This window comes from Numenius arquata, chromosome 10 (genome assembly GCF_964106895.1).
Source record: "Numenius arquata chromosome 10, bNumArq3.hap1.1, whole genome shotgun sequence".
Lineage (NCBI taxonomy): Eukaryota > Metazoa > Chordata > Aves > Charadriiformes > Scolopacidae > Numenius > Numenius arquata.
The window spans coordinates 41,604,381-41,622,788 of NC_133585.1; the positions used below are offsets into that span (position 1 = coordinate 41,604,381).

At 42.9% G+C, this 18,408-nt stretch overlaps 1 protein-coding gene across 3 annotated transcripts; it reads right to left on the reverse strand.

Moving 5' to 3' along the window:
* Positions 1-1,336: 1,336 nt before the first annotated feature.
* On the reverse strand, positions 1,337-17,927 carry UGDH (UDP-glucose 6-dehydrogenase). Of its 3 annotated transcripts, XM_074154642.1 has the most exons (12): positions 17,772-17,927; positions 16,883-17,051; positions 14,538-14,639; positions 12,936-13,136; positions 12,653-12,850; positions 11,992-12,139; positions 10,699-10,793; positions 6,332-6,462; positions 5,358-5,491; positions 4,148-4,239; positions 3,955-4,065; positions 1,337-2,592 (listed from the first exon to the last, which is right to left on the reverse strand). In XM_074154642.1, exons 2-12 carry the CDS (start codon positions 17,042-17,044, stop codon positions 2,482-2,484), a joined length of 1,485 nt encoding a protein of 494 aa, XP_074010743.1. In that variant the 5' UTR covers positions 17,045-17,051; positions 17,772-17,927; the 3' UTR covers positions 1,337-2,481. The 3 variants fall into 3 exon arrangements, with proteins under 3 accessions (XP_074010743.1, XP_074010745.1, XP_074010744.1); XM_074154644.1 differs by lacking the exon at positions 17,772-17,927 and having other exon boundaries at positions 16,883-17,053; XM_074154643.1 differs by lacking the exons at positions 12,936-13,136; positions 17,772-17,927 and having other exon boundaries at positions 16,883-17,044.
* Positions 17,928-18,408: the final 481 nt, after the last annotated feature.

Sequence of the window (18,408 nt, forward strand, 5' to 3'; positions counted from 1 at the left end):
ATGTCCCACCAAATGATTGCAGCCACCAAGAAAATAAGCTAACTCTCCAAGACAGCAAGGGAAAGGCCAGCACCAGTTTTACTCCTTCTTGCTCTTCAGAAAGGAGCGATCCCACTATAACGAAATTTCCCATTCTTTACCATCTTTATGATTAAGCCACAAGTCGCTACCCAGGCTTTGACTAAGTCTGCAGGAGAAACAGGGTAGGATTAGGGGTGTAGCACCAACTTCCTCTGTCTCCTTGGGACAGCGTGTGAAAAGCCACTGGAATTCTCTCTGTCGCTAACCAGCCTTACAGCTCTTGCACATTCCTAACAGAAGCAACGCTTCACACAAGAGTTTAATGGTTCATCCGCCTACTTCAAACTGGTGAGGACAGGTCCCGCACAGAGACACTAGTGTTACAGCTGCGTGCAAGTTTCTGAATAGCATCCTGATTTTCCCTGCTCACCCTCCCTGCTAAGCTGAGCCCTGAAGCAGGGCTGTGCTACCCCAAACATAGTTCAGGGCTAGAGATCCTTCGAGCACAACTTGTCAGTACCCTCTTCTTCATCCCCAAGAGGAAGTGACCAGCTCACTCTCTCTGGTGCTCCGGGGGCAGAGGTAGTCAAGAAGATGCCTACCCTGCAGAAACAGGGTGATCTACCAGTCAGAGTACAGTGCTTACAACCACCACAACTAGTGTCACAGGGTTGTCCCTGCTCTGTGGGTGTTGTGTGAAAGCAGCACTAGTGAATCGGGAAGAGAAGATGGCATAATGAAAGATGACAGTTGGATTTTAAGCCTCCGTGACTCCCACTCACTTTGAGTGGCTTCTATTGTACTTCTCACAGAAGAATCTTGGGATGAGACAAAAAGCCCAAGGCATATTTGCCCAAAGTGCTGAGTGATTGCTGCGTAAGTCCCTATGTGGAAGCCATTAACTGCAGAATCTGAAAGCATCTGGTTCAAGGATCCAGCTGTTTCAGTCAGATAACGCTGTCTTGTATCGTCTACCCAAACTGTTACAAAAGTTCCTTAAAACTTCAAGTATCTGCCCTAAAGCTTAAATTGTATCTATGTTTCCATGGGTAAGTAGTTCTGATAATAGCACTCATTACCAAGACAATGCTGATCTTGTGTTCTGCTTAACTATTAATATAGCGTACTCAAAGGCACACCTGTTGAATAGGTTCAGAAGGTATGGTGTGACTAGTTACAGGATAATTCTCTAACATCTCAACACTACTATTATCCAACTAAGACATTCTTTCTAGTCTGAAACCTGTTCACAGTCATCCTTCTGTATCCTCCCCTCCATCTCACAGCCCAACGCAACAAGCCAAACGCAAACTTTGTCGTCATCTCAAGGATTTTAATAGCACTGGCCCATTGAGAATAATAAAAACAAGTAGATATTAAGTAAAGGCAAAAAATATCAAAATAACATAGGAAATATTCATTCATGCTAATTAAATGAGGTAGCAAGCTGACTAACTCATGGGGCTGAATTTTTATTTTTAATGATTTCTTAACAGCAGAGAATAATTTCTGCAGATTCATTAAGAAAGCTGCTTTCAGATGAAGTACACAAGCAGAAAGGAAGGAAAAAGATAACCATCAGGTAGCTTTGTAGCCAATATTTGCTTTCTACTTGGACTGACACCAAATTAGGGTAATTCTGCTTCAATTCAATGTTCAAACAAGCCGAACGCTCCTCTGCTGAAGACGGGTGGTATTGTTGTAACTTAGGAAAAACTTGCCCCAGGAATCTGATTAGTTCAATAATTTCTGTGGCTGCACATGGAATGTAGGCAAGACAACCAAAGAGTCAAAAGTAACCATCTGCCAGTGGATCAGTTCATAGGTGCTGGTCCACTGTTGCCAATTACATGATCAACACCTGCAGAACCATCTGGCCTCCCAACAGATGCAGCTGAGACTGCGCCAGCGCCCACTGATCCCAGCCAGGATCAGGGTACTGTTGTTGCAGTCACCTCTGTTTTCCGGCTCAACCCAAATCCTATCAAATTCACTTAGAACTTCTCTTTTGACTTCAGTGCCAGTTAGAGCAAGCATTTAACCGGGCAAAGAATTACCCAAGGAGAAAATGAAGAATCAGCGAGATCAAAATTCCTGATCACTGCCCATAACTGAACTTAAGTAAAAAGATGTTTCTATTTCTTTTGCTTTCATATCACTTGAAACATTTAAAGTGCAGTTTAGGAACATTTCTGGAAGCAGAAGTCTGCAGTTTGAAGGTAACTTTTCCACTTGAAAGATGATTCATTATTAAAAACAGGTCTGTACCATTTTCAGTAACCAAAAAAATTGCTATAAAAATAGATTTGAAAATAGACTGAATTCACATGTACCAGGTACCATTTCTAGTGTAAAATTGGTTTTTAGTTTATGAAAAATATCTTTCCTTAAAAAAAAGCATAGGCTTACAGTTATTATCACTAAGAAGGTCCACAGAATTCCTTCAGTACCTATTAAACATTATACTCTAGGCTTTTTGACAGGTGGGTCCTGCAGGCTGAACTTGGGAATTTCACATGAAGAAGCAAAAGGAATTCTTTTGGCTGACACCTTCTTCCCAATTGTTTCAATCTGAAAGAGAAAGCACATTCAGGAAGTGAGTGTGGCAAACCAACAGAGTCCTGGCAGCCTATGAGGCATCTGCAAACTAAGTCCAGGACCTTGACTACATTCCGTGAACACTAGAATTATACAAGGCACAAAGCACAGCTCGCCCAGGGACAATTTCTGGGATTAGAACTGCAAAGAGTTTTTTAAAAACATCTTTGCACAGGTGCCTGCTCTGCATATTTAAAGCTGCATCTTACTAATTTGGTCATTCATGTGCCTCAGCTTCCATAGGACTATCAGAACAAATACCATAAAATGTTTCTGGGTATTCAGAAAGTGTGGGTTTGGCCTCCTTTGTCTAAAGATTTATATCCAGTAAATTAGGACAGAAGCAACTGGGATGTTTTTGAAATGGACTCTGAAAGGCTAAAGGCAGCAAACTCCAGATAAAAGAAAGTATGTAACAAAGCTGACACACATTTAAGTGCGATACTGCAAAATTCAAACAGTAAGACAGATTCCCCTAATTTTTAGGTCAGACTACTGTAAATCACTAGGGACAGGATGTGTGGAGGACAAAGTACCAGCTAGTTCAGGTGCCCAGTGAGGAAAGCTGTAGCTTTCCTCTTAACCAGTACAGGTAAGATGCAGAGTGCCAAAAGCCAAAATATTTCTGTTTAAATTATCTTAAGTAATAAGTTTAAGATAAATTTAATTAATATATTCTAGACACACATTTGAACTGACTGTTTAAACAGCTCTTTCCGGAGCATGCTGATGTAACCAAGTAGTTATGTTAGCTATATGTACTGTATTTGCCCATAACAGCTTCAATTGACTGGTTAAAGCAATTTCTACAAGCCTGTTCACAAACAGTGTAATAATCATGCATAGTTTAAGCAGGGGAAAAGCAGCAAAACAAAGTCTATGGCCATTGTGCAAGTAATCACAGTACTTAGGAGTACACAGAATGAAACACAACCGAAACATCTGATCTGGCATGTAGATTTTGCTGTGATTGGGCCTGGCTGAGATGCTTCTATCAGATTACTCAGGTGATTTTAGTGTTAGTCAAATTCTGTCTATACTAGAAGTGCTTCAAGGCACTTACACTGCTGAATGTTATATACACTCCTGAATGGCATAGGCTGACGTAGCTTGGATTTTAACAGAGCATCTGCCTATGAAAATAGGAAGGTAGTAGAGGAAGACAGCACTAGTGAAGAGACTTAAGTACAGATTATTTTAGATTTAAATCCTCACCTGACCTGACAAGGCTTTTTTTTTTTCCCCCTTGCTACTCAGTCATTGAAGAGCAAAAGCAAGAGGGAAGAGAGAGCAGAAGGAAAGGAACATAAGAAGCAGCATCACCCAGCTGATTACCTGGAAGCCAATCACTTGTAGCTCATTGTGAAGATCATCTAGAACTCTCCTGCCATCAAAGATAAATGCAGGCTTCAGCATCTTCTTATGAATACGTTCATAATCCAGCTCCTGTAAAGGAGTAGACAGAATAGGTAAATAGCATAACACTCCCTCTTTTTATTTTAGTTGAATTTTAAAATAGCATTTTTACCTTAAACATGTCCCATTCAGTGCAAATTACAAGGGCATGAGCTCCATCACAGGCTTCATAGGGATCTTTACTTATAGTGACCAACCGAGACACTGTAACAGAAGGAAAATAAAGTTTTGTTCTGCACACATCTTTAGCATCACCCTAGTACACTCCTGCCAAACTTGTCTCCTTCCTTGCCCTACTCAAACAAGGAGAGTTTCAGGTCACTCATCTAGAGATGTCTTCTGTCAAGACATTTGTCACTTTAATCTCACTTATTTAAATGAAAGCAGCTTGTACCTGGCATCTGAATGGAGTCACGGCACTAAAAAGTTTGAAGTTAAGCATTCAAGTTTGATTTAAACAGTCAAGAGCATCTCTAGAATTCAAAGTTACTGTGGAGTGTTCAAATGTCAATTCTCACAAAGGTCACTGCCGGTACAACAGCAGCACATCACGGTTCCTGTTTAACACTCAGTTCACACGAGAGAAGATACATGTCTCACTAGGGGCTGCCTTCATCCCTTGACTGCCTCAGCAGCTGCCTAGAGGCAGCCCTCCCATTCCTCTCCCATTCAAGGGCATATCAAATAGGGTACACCCTTCACTCTTCTTTGTCACAGCTCATTCCTCCGTTGTCTTCACCTCTAGTCCCCTCCCCAATAAGGAAAGGAAACAGAGATCCCAAATACCCCCTGCTTCTTCCCAAGAAATTTCTAGTCATTGATGATTACTGCAAAGTCTTCCTGAATTTAAGGGAACAGATGAATTTGGAAGTGCTATGGGGGAGGAGAGAATACTCCATAGTGAATTCCAGGCTTATTTCTTTATTTCTACTTCACATACGCAAGCAAGATAGGACTCAGGACACCAAGGAACTGACACAGCAACACTAGTCTTTCTGACTTCTAGATATTTTTCTCTCTTCCTTTTAATTATGCAGAGAGAAAATTCTTTGCATGTATTCAAATGAATATTTATCAAAAGAAAGATACAATAGTACAGAATTAGCATTTATCTATAAAAGCTATGGGGAAAGGGGGAAGAGTTACAGTAATCCTCTGAGCTATGACAATCCTCTGGTAAGTGTAGCCAGCAGCACATCATTGCCATGGTGAAAACCAGAAAATCAATTTATTGTATTTAATATCTTGTGTATTTTGAAAATAGGGTGGGTTTTTTCTTCTTTGGGGGGTCTGGGGAATAGGCTTTACATGAGCATTCTTACCTTGGTTATCTTCTGAAACACCTGGATGTGAGAGATCCAAGATGATTTGTTCCTTAGGTACTTTAGGATCATAGATATGGAGCTTTGCTCCTTCATCCATTAAATACTTGCTAATGTAGATACTGGATGACTCTCTAGGGAAGGGAATCAATCAGTTAGAGAACCAGATGGCATGTTCTAAGTAACGAAAGTCCCTGAGTGTCATGATATGCCATGCCAGAGCTTTTATACCAGCTTTATGTTAAACATCTTAGTGGTAATCCATGCCAGCAGCACACTTGAAATCTTCAGGGAGGCCAAGGAAAGTAATATGAAAAACAAGTTTACATCTCTCTTGCTGAATCATGCAAGAGAGATACCAAGCCCCAGGACTCCTATAGACCATAATTAGCAAGGCATCCATCTTACAAGCATTCCCCATAAACTGCAGTTGGAGAGAGTGGTATAAAGTTTGAGCTTCACAGGAAAACAGAATTAATCACATTTGGGAAATAAAGCTGAAACTTTGGCTTCACATAGCAATTTAGAGTCAGTTGCAAAAATGTTTGTGTTCTTCTCTTGTGGAAAATGGAAGGACTCTGTCAAAATCTATCTTTGCTTATACAACTTAACAAGGACTTAATTGGTGCCCCAAGCCTGTCAGTGTTTAAGACAAATTTGGACAATGCCCTGAGGAATATGCTTTAACTTTTGATCAGCCCTGAAGCAGCCAGGAGCTTCCAACTGAAAATATTCTATTCTTCTAGTTACCTGCTCTAGCTTCTGAATGATTCAGGTATGTTGTAGAGGTCAAGATCAATTGTCTCATCCGTTTAAGAAAGACTAATCCTTGTTACAAATCAATTCAGTCACAGGAGATTAAGGGTTCTGTATCTGATCTGTTTTTATTAACACAATTAAATTGGGAGGTTTAGCTGCCTAGCTGATGAAGAGTACAGGGAATCCACATTAGGGAACTGAATTTGCTTTCTTACCTTGTGTCCCCAGTATCCTTTTTAAAGGCAAACCCTAAAATAGCGATCTTTTTATCGGTGACTGTATTGAACAAGCTGTCAATAATGCGGGAAGCAAATCTTCTTCTCTGATAATCATTCATGTCTATTACCTGAAATTACATAAAACGTGATGGTACAGAAGGGAACCATTTTAAACTATAGACAGATTCAATTAACAATCAAGCCAAGCTACCTACACAGAAACTTAACAGATGCCTAAAAAAGAAAGCTAAGTATTTTTACTCAGTATCATAAGTAATCCAAAGAAAATTAGTTAATTTATCAAGTTCTGAGACAATTCCTATTTTAACCAGTGACTGTAAATGCATATGCACACATACTACCTTGCATTACCTAGTTCAAAGGCTAGGACTTTTTCAGTACGACTTTTTTAAAAAAAACAACAAACACACACACTCAAAAAAACCCCAGCTTATAGTAGTCTAGGCAGAAACATGGAAAGCAGTTTCAGTGTTAGAGTACTTGATGTCACATAGACGCCCCATTGCCAGACTTACCCTTCCTTACATGCCATGTAGAACAACTGTGAAAACATTTTTATCCTTTTTAATCTAAACTAACAGATTTCAGTGCACAACTCTAGTGTGATTAAACCAGATTTTTAAGTGCTCCACTTCTGTTATTACATGAAAGTGGGTTCACTCAGTCTGATTGCTCCTGTACTTTCCTCTCAGCCTGCTTCATACTTTGATCTCTCAGCCCTTCGCACACACAGGGCACTGGATCACTAGAAGAACAGGTTCCCCCACCCCAGTGTTCAGTGTGGACTGGAAAAGAACTATACTTCCCTCTGTTTTGAAGCTTTCAACCCAAATCGAGAATTAACACCAGCAGCCTATACATAAGGTATAAACTATACAGTAGAAGGATATTGGTGAACCAGGTTTATACAAGGTGGATTGAGAGCTGGCTGTGTGACAGAACTCAGAGGGTTGTAATTAATGGAGCAGGGTCAAGTTGGAGGCCTGTAACCAGCAGTGTCCCCCAGGGGCCAATACTCAGCCCAGTCCTGTTCAACATATTCATCAGTGACCTGGACGAGGGGACAGAGTGTATCCTCAGCAAGTTTGCTGATGATACCAAACTGGGAGGGCTGGCCGACACTCCAGAGGGCTGTGCCGCCATCCAGCGTGACCTGGACAGGCTAGAGAGCTGGGCAGAGAAGAACCTAATGAGGTTCAACAAGGGGAAGTGTAGGGTCCTGCACCTGGGGAGGAAGAACCCCAGGCACCAATATAGGTTAGGGGTAGATCTTCTGGAAAGCACTACTGAGGAGAAGGATCTGGGAGTCCTGGTGGATAGCAAACTTTCCATGAGCCAGCAATGTGCCCGTGTTGCCAAGAGGGCAAATGGAATCCTGGGCTGCATAGGGAAGAGTGTGGCCAGTAGGTCAAGGGAGGTCATTCTCCCCCTCTACTCTGCACTTGTGAGGCCACAACTGGAATACTGCATCCAGTTCTGGGCTCCCCAGCTCAAGAGAGACAGGGAACTACTGGAGAGAGTCCAACGTAGGGCAACTAAGATGATTAAGGGATTGGAGCACCTCCTTTACGAGGAAAGGCTCAAAGAGCTGGGGCTCTTTAGCCTGGAGAAGGGAAGGCTGAGGGGAGACCGTATCTATGTTTACAAGTACCTAAAGGGTGGGTTGAAGGATGATGGAGCCAGAGTCTTTTCAGTGGTTTCCAGCGATAGGATGAGGGGCAACAGGCACAAGCTGGAACATAGGAAGTTCCATTCAAATATGAGGAAAAACTTCTTTACGGTGAGGGTGACAGAGCCCTGGAACAGGCTGCCCAGGGAGGTCGTGGAGTCCCCTTCTCTGGAGATCTTCAAGACCCGCCTGGATGCAGTCCTGAGTGATGTGCTCTAGGCAATCCTGCTTTAGCAGGGGAGTTGGACTAGATGATCTCTAGAGGTCCCTTCCAACTCTGACAATTCCGTGGAAAGAAATAAAAGTAATGAGATTTATGCAATTCAGAGTGGTGATGGGGAACAAAGGTAACAGTTGACCAGGTAAGAGGGACACGTTTCTTTCTGCAGGTATATTTTCAAGTAATAAAGATTTCAGAATTAGAGAGCCCTGTCCTGTCTAAATGCCAGAGCAAATAAAAGTTAGGATTCTGGGGCTGCTCTGATCAGCGTATCCTCCAGAATTTGCACCCTGCCCTCAGACTGGTCTGAGATCTCCCATGTGCATGCACTGGGATGAGCTGCTGATAGTGCAGGGCTTGGGCCACAAAGAAGGGGTTCACACAGTTGTTTATACAGGCGCACATGTATATGCGTAATGTGACTTGACCAGTGTGGGCTGGGGCAGACAGACCTCTGCAAGATGACAGTGAGGAAGCAAGAGGGGCAGGTAAGGGGTTGCACTGCATGAACAGCACCCTTTGCCTTATCCTAACTCTGCAGCACCCCTTCTATCTGATTTGTCCACAGCTTAATAAGCCACACAGAAACACATTGCTCTTGAATAAGAGAGCATAAAAGCATTAAAGCACTTTAAGCTAGCTTGTTTACATGAACAATGCAACCTTTTAGGCTTTTGTTAAATAAAAACAACACATCCACACAGCAAAGCTTAAATGTTCCTATGCCTTTGGGTTGCCAAGATACCAAGTAGGTTGCATTTGGAGAAGGACCTTTGTGATCTCAAAGGATAAAGCCAAACCAATTTCTCTCTGTCAAGACAGTAACAATTTTTCCTTATTTGTCAGATTATCACTGGGGGAACATGGTTAGTTCCTGCAGCTCCAGGGATTGCCTGTTGTCTGCTTACATCTTACATTGAGTAAAAGCAGTAGTTCCTGAAGCAAATATCAGAACCTGGGGCTCCTCCTCCTTCCTACTGTGCCAACACAGCCAAGCTCTGCACTGAACCAATCCTCTCCTGGATGCTTGCAGAAGGTTCGTGCAGTAGTTAGTCTCAGCTTCACTGATGCGATTGCAAGCCTCTCCACTATAGACTAGACTGTCCTAGCAAAGTACACTTTTTAAGGAAGATGTCAAACTGAATCTCTTCAGAGGCAGGCAGCATAAACCCCATGTTTTCCTTGTCTCAAGCAACTGACGTAAAAGTTACAGTTGCAAGTAAGTAACTAGGCTGCTGACTAGCCCCTGGCTGGAGACTGTACTATCTGAACAGGATGTAGAAAGCCACTGGACACCACCAGAGAATGTAAGAAGCTGACAAAAGTCACAGATACCACTATGACCAATGGAAAACTCAGACACTGAAGGATGTCCGAGTTTCACAAGCAGTTATGGAGGAGCTGTTAGTGAGATCCAGCCAAGCTTCAGGTAATTGGAAGGGAATAACAGGGACTTTTTGGGGAATAGAACCTTGCAAAGCAAATAGAGCCTAGATAACCCCATCAACACGTACCACGTGGCCACAACCACCTAGGCAATGGTAGAGGAAATACTGAACTTCAGCGTGGATGTGGCACAACTGGCCAATGATGAAAAAGTAATTATGGGTAGGCTGTTTATTTGGCAGCAGACTGGGATGAGGAAAAGTGATGGGGAAAAAAGGCTAGCCAAAAGGATGGTTGGCAAAAGGGAAAGCTGCTAATAAGGTAGGCAAATCAAACACTTGGTATTCTGGGGGCATCTGCTAGGCAGCCTTGTACTTGATCACCGCAGCCTAAATCAGGACAATAAAGCTGTTCTTTTGATCATACCACATATGTTAAAGCTGCTTCCTCAGTCAGGCCTGGGAAGAGGGGCAAGCTGCTTCCACTGGTTAGTAGGGAAACACTTGCTAGTACAGACTGAGCATCCTGGCGCTGCTGTGTTGATGCCAGGCCTGAGAGCATCCACACCTTCCCAACCATTCCTAACATTAACCAGGGAACAGCAGCAGCAACCATGTTTATTTAAAAGAATAAATAAATAGTTTATTATAGTTTAAAAGAATAAATAAATATTTTAAAAGAATAAATAAATAAAAAGTTCTGCTGAGTTCTTTCACAAGAGGAACAGTATATAAGCTCTGAATTCAAAGTGGACAGAGATAACCAAGTGCAAGAGGAAGACAGGACTCTGGACATGCTTGTACTTCACATTTTCTACTGCTACTTCTAGACAACTTCCTAACCCATTTGATCCAGACAACTTAATTCACCCCAAAAAAAGCCTAAGCACCCACAAGTATCAAATACCAGTGTTAGGCTGAGGGCCCTAAGATGTAAATTGTTAAGATATCTGCTCCTTAAAAGCTGAAACAGATTATACAAGGACAATGCTCAAAAACTCAATGCCTGAAAGCTTAATGCTGAAGAAACAGGATCCTCTCAAAATAATTAGTGAAGAACAACTTGTACCTGTTGCCAGTAGCGGGCTACTTCAGGTAAGTTCAGCGCCTCACAGAGGTACACTAAATTCAAGACATCCTTCTGAAAACAGCTACCTCCAAACCCTGAAAGAGAAAATGGTTATTTTACAGGTGACTAAGGTAACATTCTAACCCAATCTTTGGGATAGAGTAGTTTTTGGCAATCATGGATATTATAATTATCATTGAGCATTATAATTTTTCCCAGTATTTCACTGCTAGCAAATGAAAACCTTAAGAATCTCAAAATCCAACTCCGGGACCTACCTAATTTGTCAGTTACAGAAGCCCTAGAATCTGCTTCAGGTCTCACTGAAGTCAATGGAAGTTTGAACCCAGTCTCAGGGTTAATAATAATATAGCCCCTAGGTTTTTTTACTATTACAAGTGAGTGGACAAGTTCCTGGGTTTGCTCTCCCCACACCTAGAGGTTTAGATGAATACTTCTCAGAACAAGTATGTTAAAATTAGAGTCTCTCCTCCTCCACCTCCAAACAGATGATTTAATTGCCGAGAACCAAAGATCACCACAGCTGACTAAGGGAGAACTGAGATAATTAATAGAGGGATCCTTGACCCCTAGAACTTTGCTCAGGATCCCAGAAGCAACACACTGCAGAAGGAATTATAATAACCTAATAGGAATTTTGGTAATGTATTTGCTATCTGCTTTTCACACTTGCATAGACTCTAGGAGAGCTTGTATTTAATAAGTTATTTTAAAGTCACACTTTCTATTCCTATCATGAAGACTGTAGCCATATAGAAAAGCTTTAGTCTTGTTCCATAAGTTTGAAAGTTTGTTGTACTGATCACCACTTTATTACATCTTACTCTAGTAAATCTTAACAACTGAATTCATCCTACAAATTAGAAGTTGCTGTCACACATTCTGACCTCGAGGCATCCTGTTCCTCAGGACACTGGCAGCAACTCCTGAACAAAATTGCAGCAGTTACAGCTGGGAAGACATCTTACAGAGCACTATCACCAGTCATGCTTCAGAAAATTAAAGTTGCAACTCTTCTTTCCATTGTCCCAGGCAGGATAAACCATGCACTCTGAACTCTCAGGTTTCAGATTGCCAGGGTCTAGAGCAACCTCAATCCTAGGTTTTTACCAGAAAAAACTGATTTATGCTAGTACTCCAGAGTAATATTTTTTGCACACTCATGCTGTAGAAGATTTTAGAGTATCAGATCACTTCAGAACACTCCTAGGAGACCCATTGCAGTACTAAACAGAAGCCCAGAATAAAAAATGAAAAGGATTTTTTATTTACCAACACTGGCTTTGAGAAACTTATTTCCAATTCTTTGGTCTGTTCCAATAGCTCTTGCTACTTCTTCAACATCTGCTCCTGTAGCTTCACACAGAGCACTGATTGAGTTAATGCTGCTGATTCTTTGGGCAAGGAAAGCATTAGCTGCCTATAAATAATAATAAAAAAACAAACCACATAGTAAAGAGAGCTTGACTCTTTCAGAAACCAAGATGCCCACAGATCAAAGGGAGTTACTATCGGAAGGATTACTTTAGTATCTATGTAACTAACTCTGTTGAGATACAAAATGGTAACATAACTAGTTTAATACATAAATGCCAGCTAATGGGACCTAAGCAAAATAGTGTAATGCTTAACTTGCAGAGCTTGAAATGCTTTATGATGGTAACCAGTTGCTTCAGCACTAGAAGTTTACTCTTGGTAATAAATAACACAGCAATAAAATCGAGAAAAGGATTTCATGGAAAGCTGATACCATCTATTAGCCCAACGGAGATAACTGGAAAAGATTAATATCCTTTGACATATACACTGGGTCCTCCCAGCCTTGTCTGTCTTTCCTTGCTGCATCACTCACTGTCAGTGAGCTTATGCTTCTGAGCTCTGTCTTGCTTACACCCTTTCCTCATAGCAAACAACAGCAGTAAGTGACACTGACCAGTTTAGAAAGTTCTGATGACCAGGTATTGGTTGTGAGGATTTTTTCTTTGGGCACCCAGTGCTCATAAACAGCACAAAGAGCACGGACAGCTTTCTGTCCTTCTGGAGAATCATCTCCACCAATGAGCACTCTGTCTGGGTTCTTCAGGTCCTTGATGGCTGTTCCTTCTGCAAGGAACTCTGGGTTAGACAGCACCTACAAGCACAGAAATAAAGAACAACAGATAGAAGCCAAAAGCAACAACCAGCCTTTAAATACACAACTCAAAGCTTATGCTTACCTGCAAATCCAAGTTAGGCTTAGTATTAGCATCAAATATTCGACGAATGCTCTCTGCAGCACGTACTGGAACTGTGCTTTTCTCTGTGACAATTTTATAGCCATTTGAGTTTTGTACAATTCGTCTAGCACAAGCTTCAATGTATTTCAGATCAGCTGCTCGGCCTTTTCCCATGCCATAGGTCTTTGTTGGCGTGTTAACCTAGTTACAAATACACAGAGGTGGAAGAAATGTCACAAGTCCCAACACAAGAGCTACTGATGAGGTGAAATTGTTAAGAATGACAGATATTTTCTTTCCCAGAGTCCAGCTTGCTCCTACCCCAGAATTATTCTAGTTACCATATCAGATGAACAGCTATTGGCTTTCTCAATTACCCATTTTGTCTTCTAAAGAAAGCTTATTGGCCCCTATTCAAATAGAATTTAAACAAGAGCAATTCATAGCAGCTCTGCATCCTTCAATGAAACTGAGTCTTTATTCTGGAAACACCAGTAATTTCTTCATGATTACAGCCAGCCACCTTTTTTTTTCCCCTGTCCCACATCAGGAGTGCAAAAATTCACATTATAAGAATCTTGCAGCTAGTAATGCAGTTACTGTTTAAACCCACTTTGCAGTAAAACCTAAGTGTAGAGCTGCTGAAAGTTGCTATACTGAAGCACACAGAAAAGGCAACATGAGGGAAAACACATTTAGATTAAGACAGAGGGTCCTTTTCATTACAAACTGAAAGAAGAAACGGCAACAACATGTAAAATACAACAGCATGTTTTAAGCCAAGGACAGGTGGCAATATATGGCCTGCGTTAGTGGCAGTCATCCAGGCAAGTAGAATTCATTTTAGACCTAATGAATGGAGAAAAATACTATCAGAAAGAGAGCTCTGTACTGAGGTGCCCTAACAAAGAGGAGCTCTCAAGGAAAGAGGACATAAGTAACAAAAATAACTAAACTGTGGCCTACCAAGATGAATAGCAATCAATTATTTTAGATTCTGCATTAGGAACAGCCTTCTAGACTACAAAATGTCACACTGTTTAGATTTGACTGGATCCTCTTCCTAGTGGTGTCAACAGCTTAGAAATATTAAAGCTAGAAAATATTAAAGCCAGCCCCTCTTCCACTAATACACTTTTTTAAATAAAGCTTCTAAAGGTAAGTCACCTTTGTAACGCAATAATCAATATATGATTTTGCCTCCTTATCTAGGAACTGTATTAACATTATTCAAGTCCCATGGATTTCAGTAGTACACTGCAATGACAGATCTGCACTATATTTTGCCTTAAGACCTCATGCATCTAACCATGCTAAACATTAACATTGTAACTTTGATTTAGAGCCTGTTCATTTGTCAAACATTCTGTTGGCTATAAGAAAAAGATAAAAATAAAATAAAAAGCTTACTTAACACTTTTCCCCCAGTACACAGAATGACAAGGGGAAAAACTGCAACACAGTGACATGACATTGCTAACTGAATCTATATGACAAAACAAAGGCCTCTGCCTAACATAAGAGCAATATAATAATTTGATAAGAAATAAAAGAAAAATAAAATACAAAACACACACAACTACCTTCCCTCCCTAAACTTACAGAAATAAATACAAGATCAGCTTCTCTAATGGCATCATCAATACTGGTAGAAAAGAAGAGGTTTCTTCCTCGACAGGACTCTACCACTTCTTTTAACCCCGGCTGAAAAAAAAGCAGAAAAAAAAAAAGCAGTTAAGGTTAATGCAGTTATAAGAACAGTAAACTACACGTCAAAACAGCTTATCATTTCAGATACAGAAAGCTTTCTTTCTCTTCAGTGTGGTATGTTTTCAGTCTGCCAGATATAAAGTAAGGCTTCTGTAGATTTACATATAAAAAAATTAAAATCCTTTCTTTACTCAAAACACTCAAAATGCTGTCTTGAAGTTTTCAGCCACACTGAATTGTTATTTGCACAACCAGATTTTAGGCTCCAGTTATTCCTGTGCTCAATTCTATTACCATGAGCAACAATTAAAGAAATATCTGTAGAGTGATGTGAAGTAGGTTCAAGAAGTAAAGTCTTACAATATTCCCTGGGCTGGAAATAAAGGAGAGTTGGGACCACCTCTTCCCTCAGCTGCACATTCCATGATCTCCCCTACGCCAGATCTAAAACTGAGTCAGCACCAAAAAAATGCAACTATAAAGAAGCCCTCCACCAGATCAGCAAGCCCAGATCCAGTGAAAGAAAGGCAGCAGAGACATGCAAGAAAGACAGACCACTCCTTTTGACAAGGACTCATGTTTGGATCAGATTAAACTTATCATGGAACCACACCTGCAGCGTGAAAGAATCAGAGGCACAACTTGATGAGATTTTTTTCCAGAGACACATACTATGCCAGAACACCTTCCCTTCTTTTAACACCTCCACTCAGACTAGAGGAGCAGGAGGCCATGTGTACATGAGCAATCCTCTGTATTAGAATGGCCTACAAAATTATTTAACTAACATACAGTTGTCATAGATAAAAGAAGCCTTTACTTTTTGTTTGAAAAATAAAGTAATACACTGTAACCTGGCAATCGGACCTCCAACCTGAGAGACGCCTATCATGACATGAAATATTTGAGTAAGTGCCAGAAAGGTAAAGGTTCACCAAAGGGCGAAAGAGAAAAACAAAGCAGAACCTCTCTTATGCAAGACATTTTTGCTGTCTCATTTTATACCAAATACCTACTTAAAAAGAAAACAAAGGTCAGCACAGGCAGAATAACACGTGTTATAACCCATAAAATGTTCCAGCTAAGGTCTTACTGGGATGCAAACAGAAAGGCAGCCCACTAGACAATTTCTGACACTGGAAAGAAAAAAACCCAACCCAAAAGATACAAAACCCCCTCACTGCGCAACAACTCAATTTTACAACTGTCTGAACTAATGCTTGGCAGTTTTTGTACATTCTTTGTAAGTAAAGGACACCATTCCAGGAAACAGATGTTTTGAGTTTGGGGTGTTGTTTTTTTTTAAAAAAAAAACCAAAGACATGCCAAGACTAGCTCTACTTTAACTCATTCAGTCTAAGTGTTTATAGAAAACAAAGTACTTGCTTTCACGATCTCACACAGCACAGACTGAATTCAGAAGACTTCTTATAGCAAAAGTAACTGTTAGTACTAGGCAACAACCCTTGTCTTGGGAGCCAAGTAGAGATAAATTTTCACTTCCATTAAAGAAAAGAACCCAAACCTATAAAGATTGTCTCTCAGAAAAGAATGAAGGAAAGAAAAGAGACCTATTCTTTAAGGGTAAAAGAGAGTAAAAAATAACAAGTGCTAAGAGAAGCAAAGTAGAAAAAGGCTTTATATATCTTAAAATTAAAGTCATTTTGTAATGAAGGAGTGACAGCATGATACATTTAAAAATAATTTTTATCCAGCCTAGTCTTCTCAGGCCAGACTGGAGCTTTTTGGTACAAGTGAATCAGGAACATGACTGTCTACATCTTACAACATGGTTAAAATGGGCAGCGCAGATTGGATTTTGGCAGTATTCAGAATGGGAATAAAGCTTACCACCCAGTATTACACATGCATATTATGCTACAACACAGCAGATAATATCTATAACTGAGTAAGAGGACTACATTGTGATGAAAATGGGTCTCAAAAGAAAGCATGATTTAGCACAATTCACTATATATATAATTACATTTTTCCTCATTAGGCCCTTCATATATAACCCCTAAAAATTTATTAAATCTGGTGCAGGCAGGTAATTTCAAAAATCTGGTTTAATGAGCAGTAGTGACAAGCAGCTGTCCCAGAATACTCTTTTTGAAGGACATCACAGTGCTATACTTATTAAGCTTCAGAAGTGGGCCATGTGGAAATACCATGTGGTGGGAGGGAAGCAAATGCAACACGGGCTGGAAGAAGAGACAACAGTGAGACACATTTACCTCATAGATTGGGAGTGTATCTGAATTCCAGGCATTGATCCTGGCCTCATTGACATCCACAACGGTAACCTTGATGTTAGGACACATCTGTGCAATAACGCTACAGGTTGGCCCACCAACATAACCAGCACCGATGCAGCAGATCTTCTTAATTTCAAACATGGTTGCTCTAGTAAGAGGAGGAGGAAAAAGGAGAATCAGGAGTTATAAATGAAAATACTTGCCAACAATTTAAGGAAATCGATGGGAATTTTTATTATGCTGCCACAGAGAGAAACACTTGGGTTTTGGGTTTTTTTACAGGTGATCTCTTGAAATGAACTGTAACTGCTCTCTCCTGCCCGGGAAGGCTTTGGAGCCTGCCCTGCTCCAGGAGCGCCAGCACACACACACAGACAGACCACAGAGGAAGCGTTTTCTGTGGTGGCTTTGAAGCCTGCCAGCATAAACACCACCCCCTCCGCCCGAGGAACTGCCGATGCCACGACAGCCCCCGGCAGGAGCGGAGACCCCTGCCGCAGGCGCCGCGTACCCCGGGGGAGGCACGGCCTCAGCCCCCGCCGCCGGCAGAGCCCCGCCAGGCCGCGACCCCCGGGCCGGGCCCGACTCCCACCATCTCTCCGGAGCTCCTCGGCCGAGAAGGCGCGGAGGCCGCGACCCCCACCACCGCCTCCTCCTCCCCGGTGGAGGGAGCGGGCCGGCAGCCCACCCCGCTTCCCACCTCCCCACGGGCTACATCCCCGGGAGCGGCGGAGAGCGGCTTCCCTGGCCGCAACCCGGCCCCGCGCTCTGAGAGGAGGCGGGAAAGGCCGCCGCCACCCGAGGAGCCCCCAGGGAAAGCAGCGGGGGGACCCGCAGCCGGCGCCGAAGCCGCAGCCCGGAGACTTACTGAGGGTGAGGCGCGGTCCCGCCCCACCGCCGCAGATCGAGCTGGAGGCGAGGATGCTCGGCAGGCTCAGGGCGACGCTCCGCTACGAGCGAGGCGGCGGCAGCGGCGGCTATTTAAAGGGCCGCCGCGGGGCTGAGGCGGTTGTTTCATCCCGGGGACGCCGAGCGAGGCCGGCCCCGGCTCCTCCCTTCCCCCGGGGGGCGGAGGCCAGCGCGGATCCCGCCCGCCCCACCGCCTCCCCGCCCCGCCGGCGAATGGGCGAGGGACACCTCAGGCGCCGCCACCGCCGGCCGCGCAGGCCCAGCCCGGCCCCACCAGCGCAGGGGTGGCTGAGGGGCTGCAGGGCCGCCGGGCCCGCATGGGGCCTCCGCGGCCTGGGCCTGGGCCTGGGCCTGGGGCTAGGGCTAGGGCTGGGTCTGGGCGAGCCCCGCCATTGTGGTTTCTTCCCTCAGGCCTGAGGGAGGGAAGGAGAGCGGCTCCTCTCGGGGTGCTCGCCGCCCCTGGCGGGACCGTGATCCGGTTTGGGGCTTTTTCCTTCATTACCCTTACTCCTCCGGGCCCCGCCGCCGCCACCACTGCCGGTGTCCCCCGGTGTCAGGGCTGGGCTGCCAAGGGAGGTCAGCCGCCGCCGGTGGGG

Bases quoted from the DNA above. Each gene is read 5' to 3' on its own strand.
- UGDH (XM_074154642.1), bottom strand. From the start codon at position 17,044: ATGTTTGAAATTAAGAAGATCTGCTGCATCGGTGCTGGTTATGTTGGT. The intron at 13,137-14,537 runs GTAAGTTTAGGG...ATTTGTAACTAG, and splicing joins CTGATCTTGTATTTATTTCT to GTTAACACGCCAACAAAGAC. The intron at 12,140-12,652 runs GTCAGTGTCACT...TATTATTTATAG, and splicing joins CATCAGAACTTTCTAAACTG to GCAGCTAATGCTTTCCTTGC.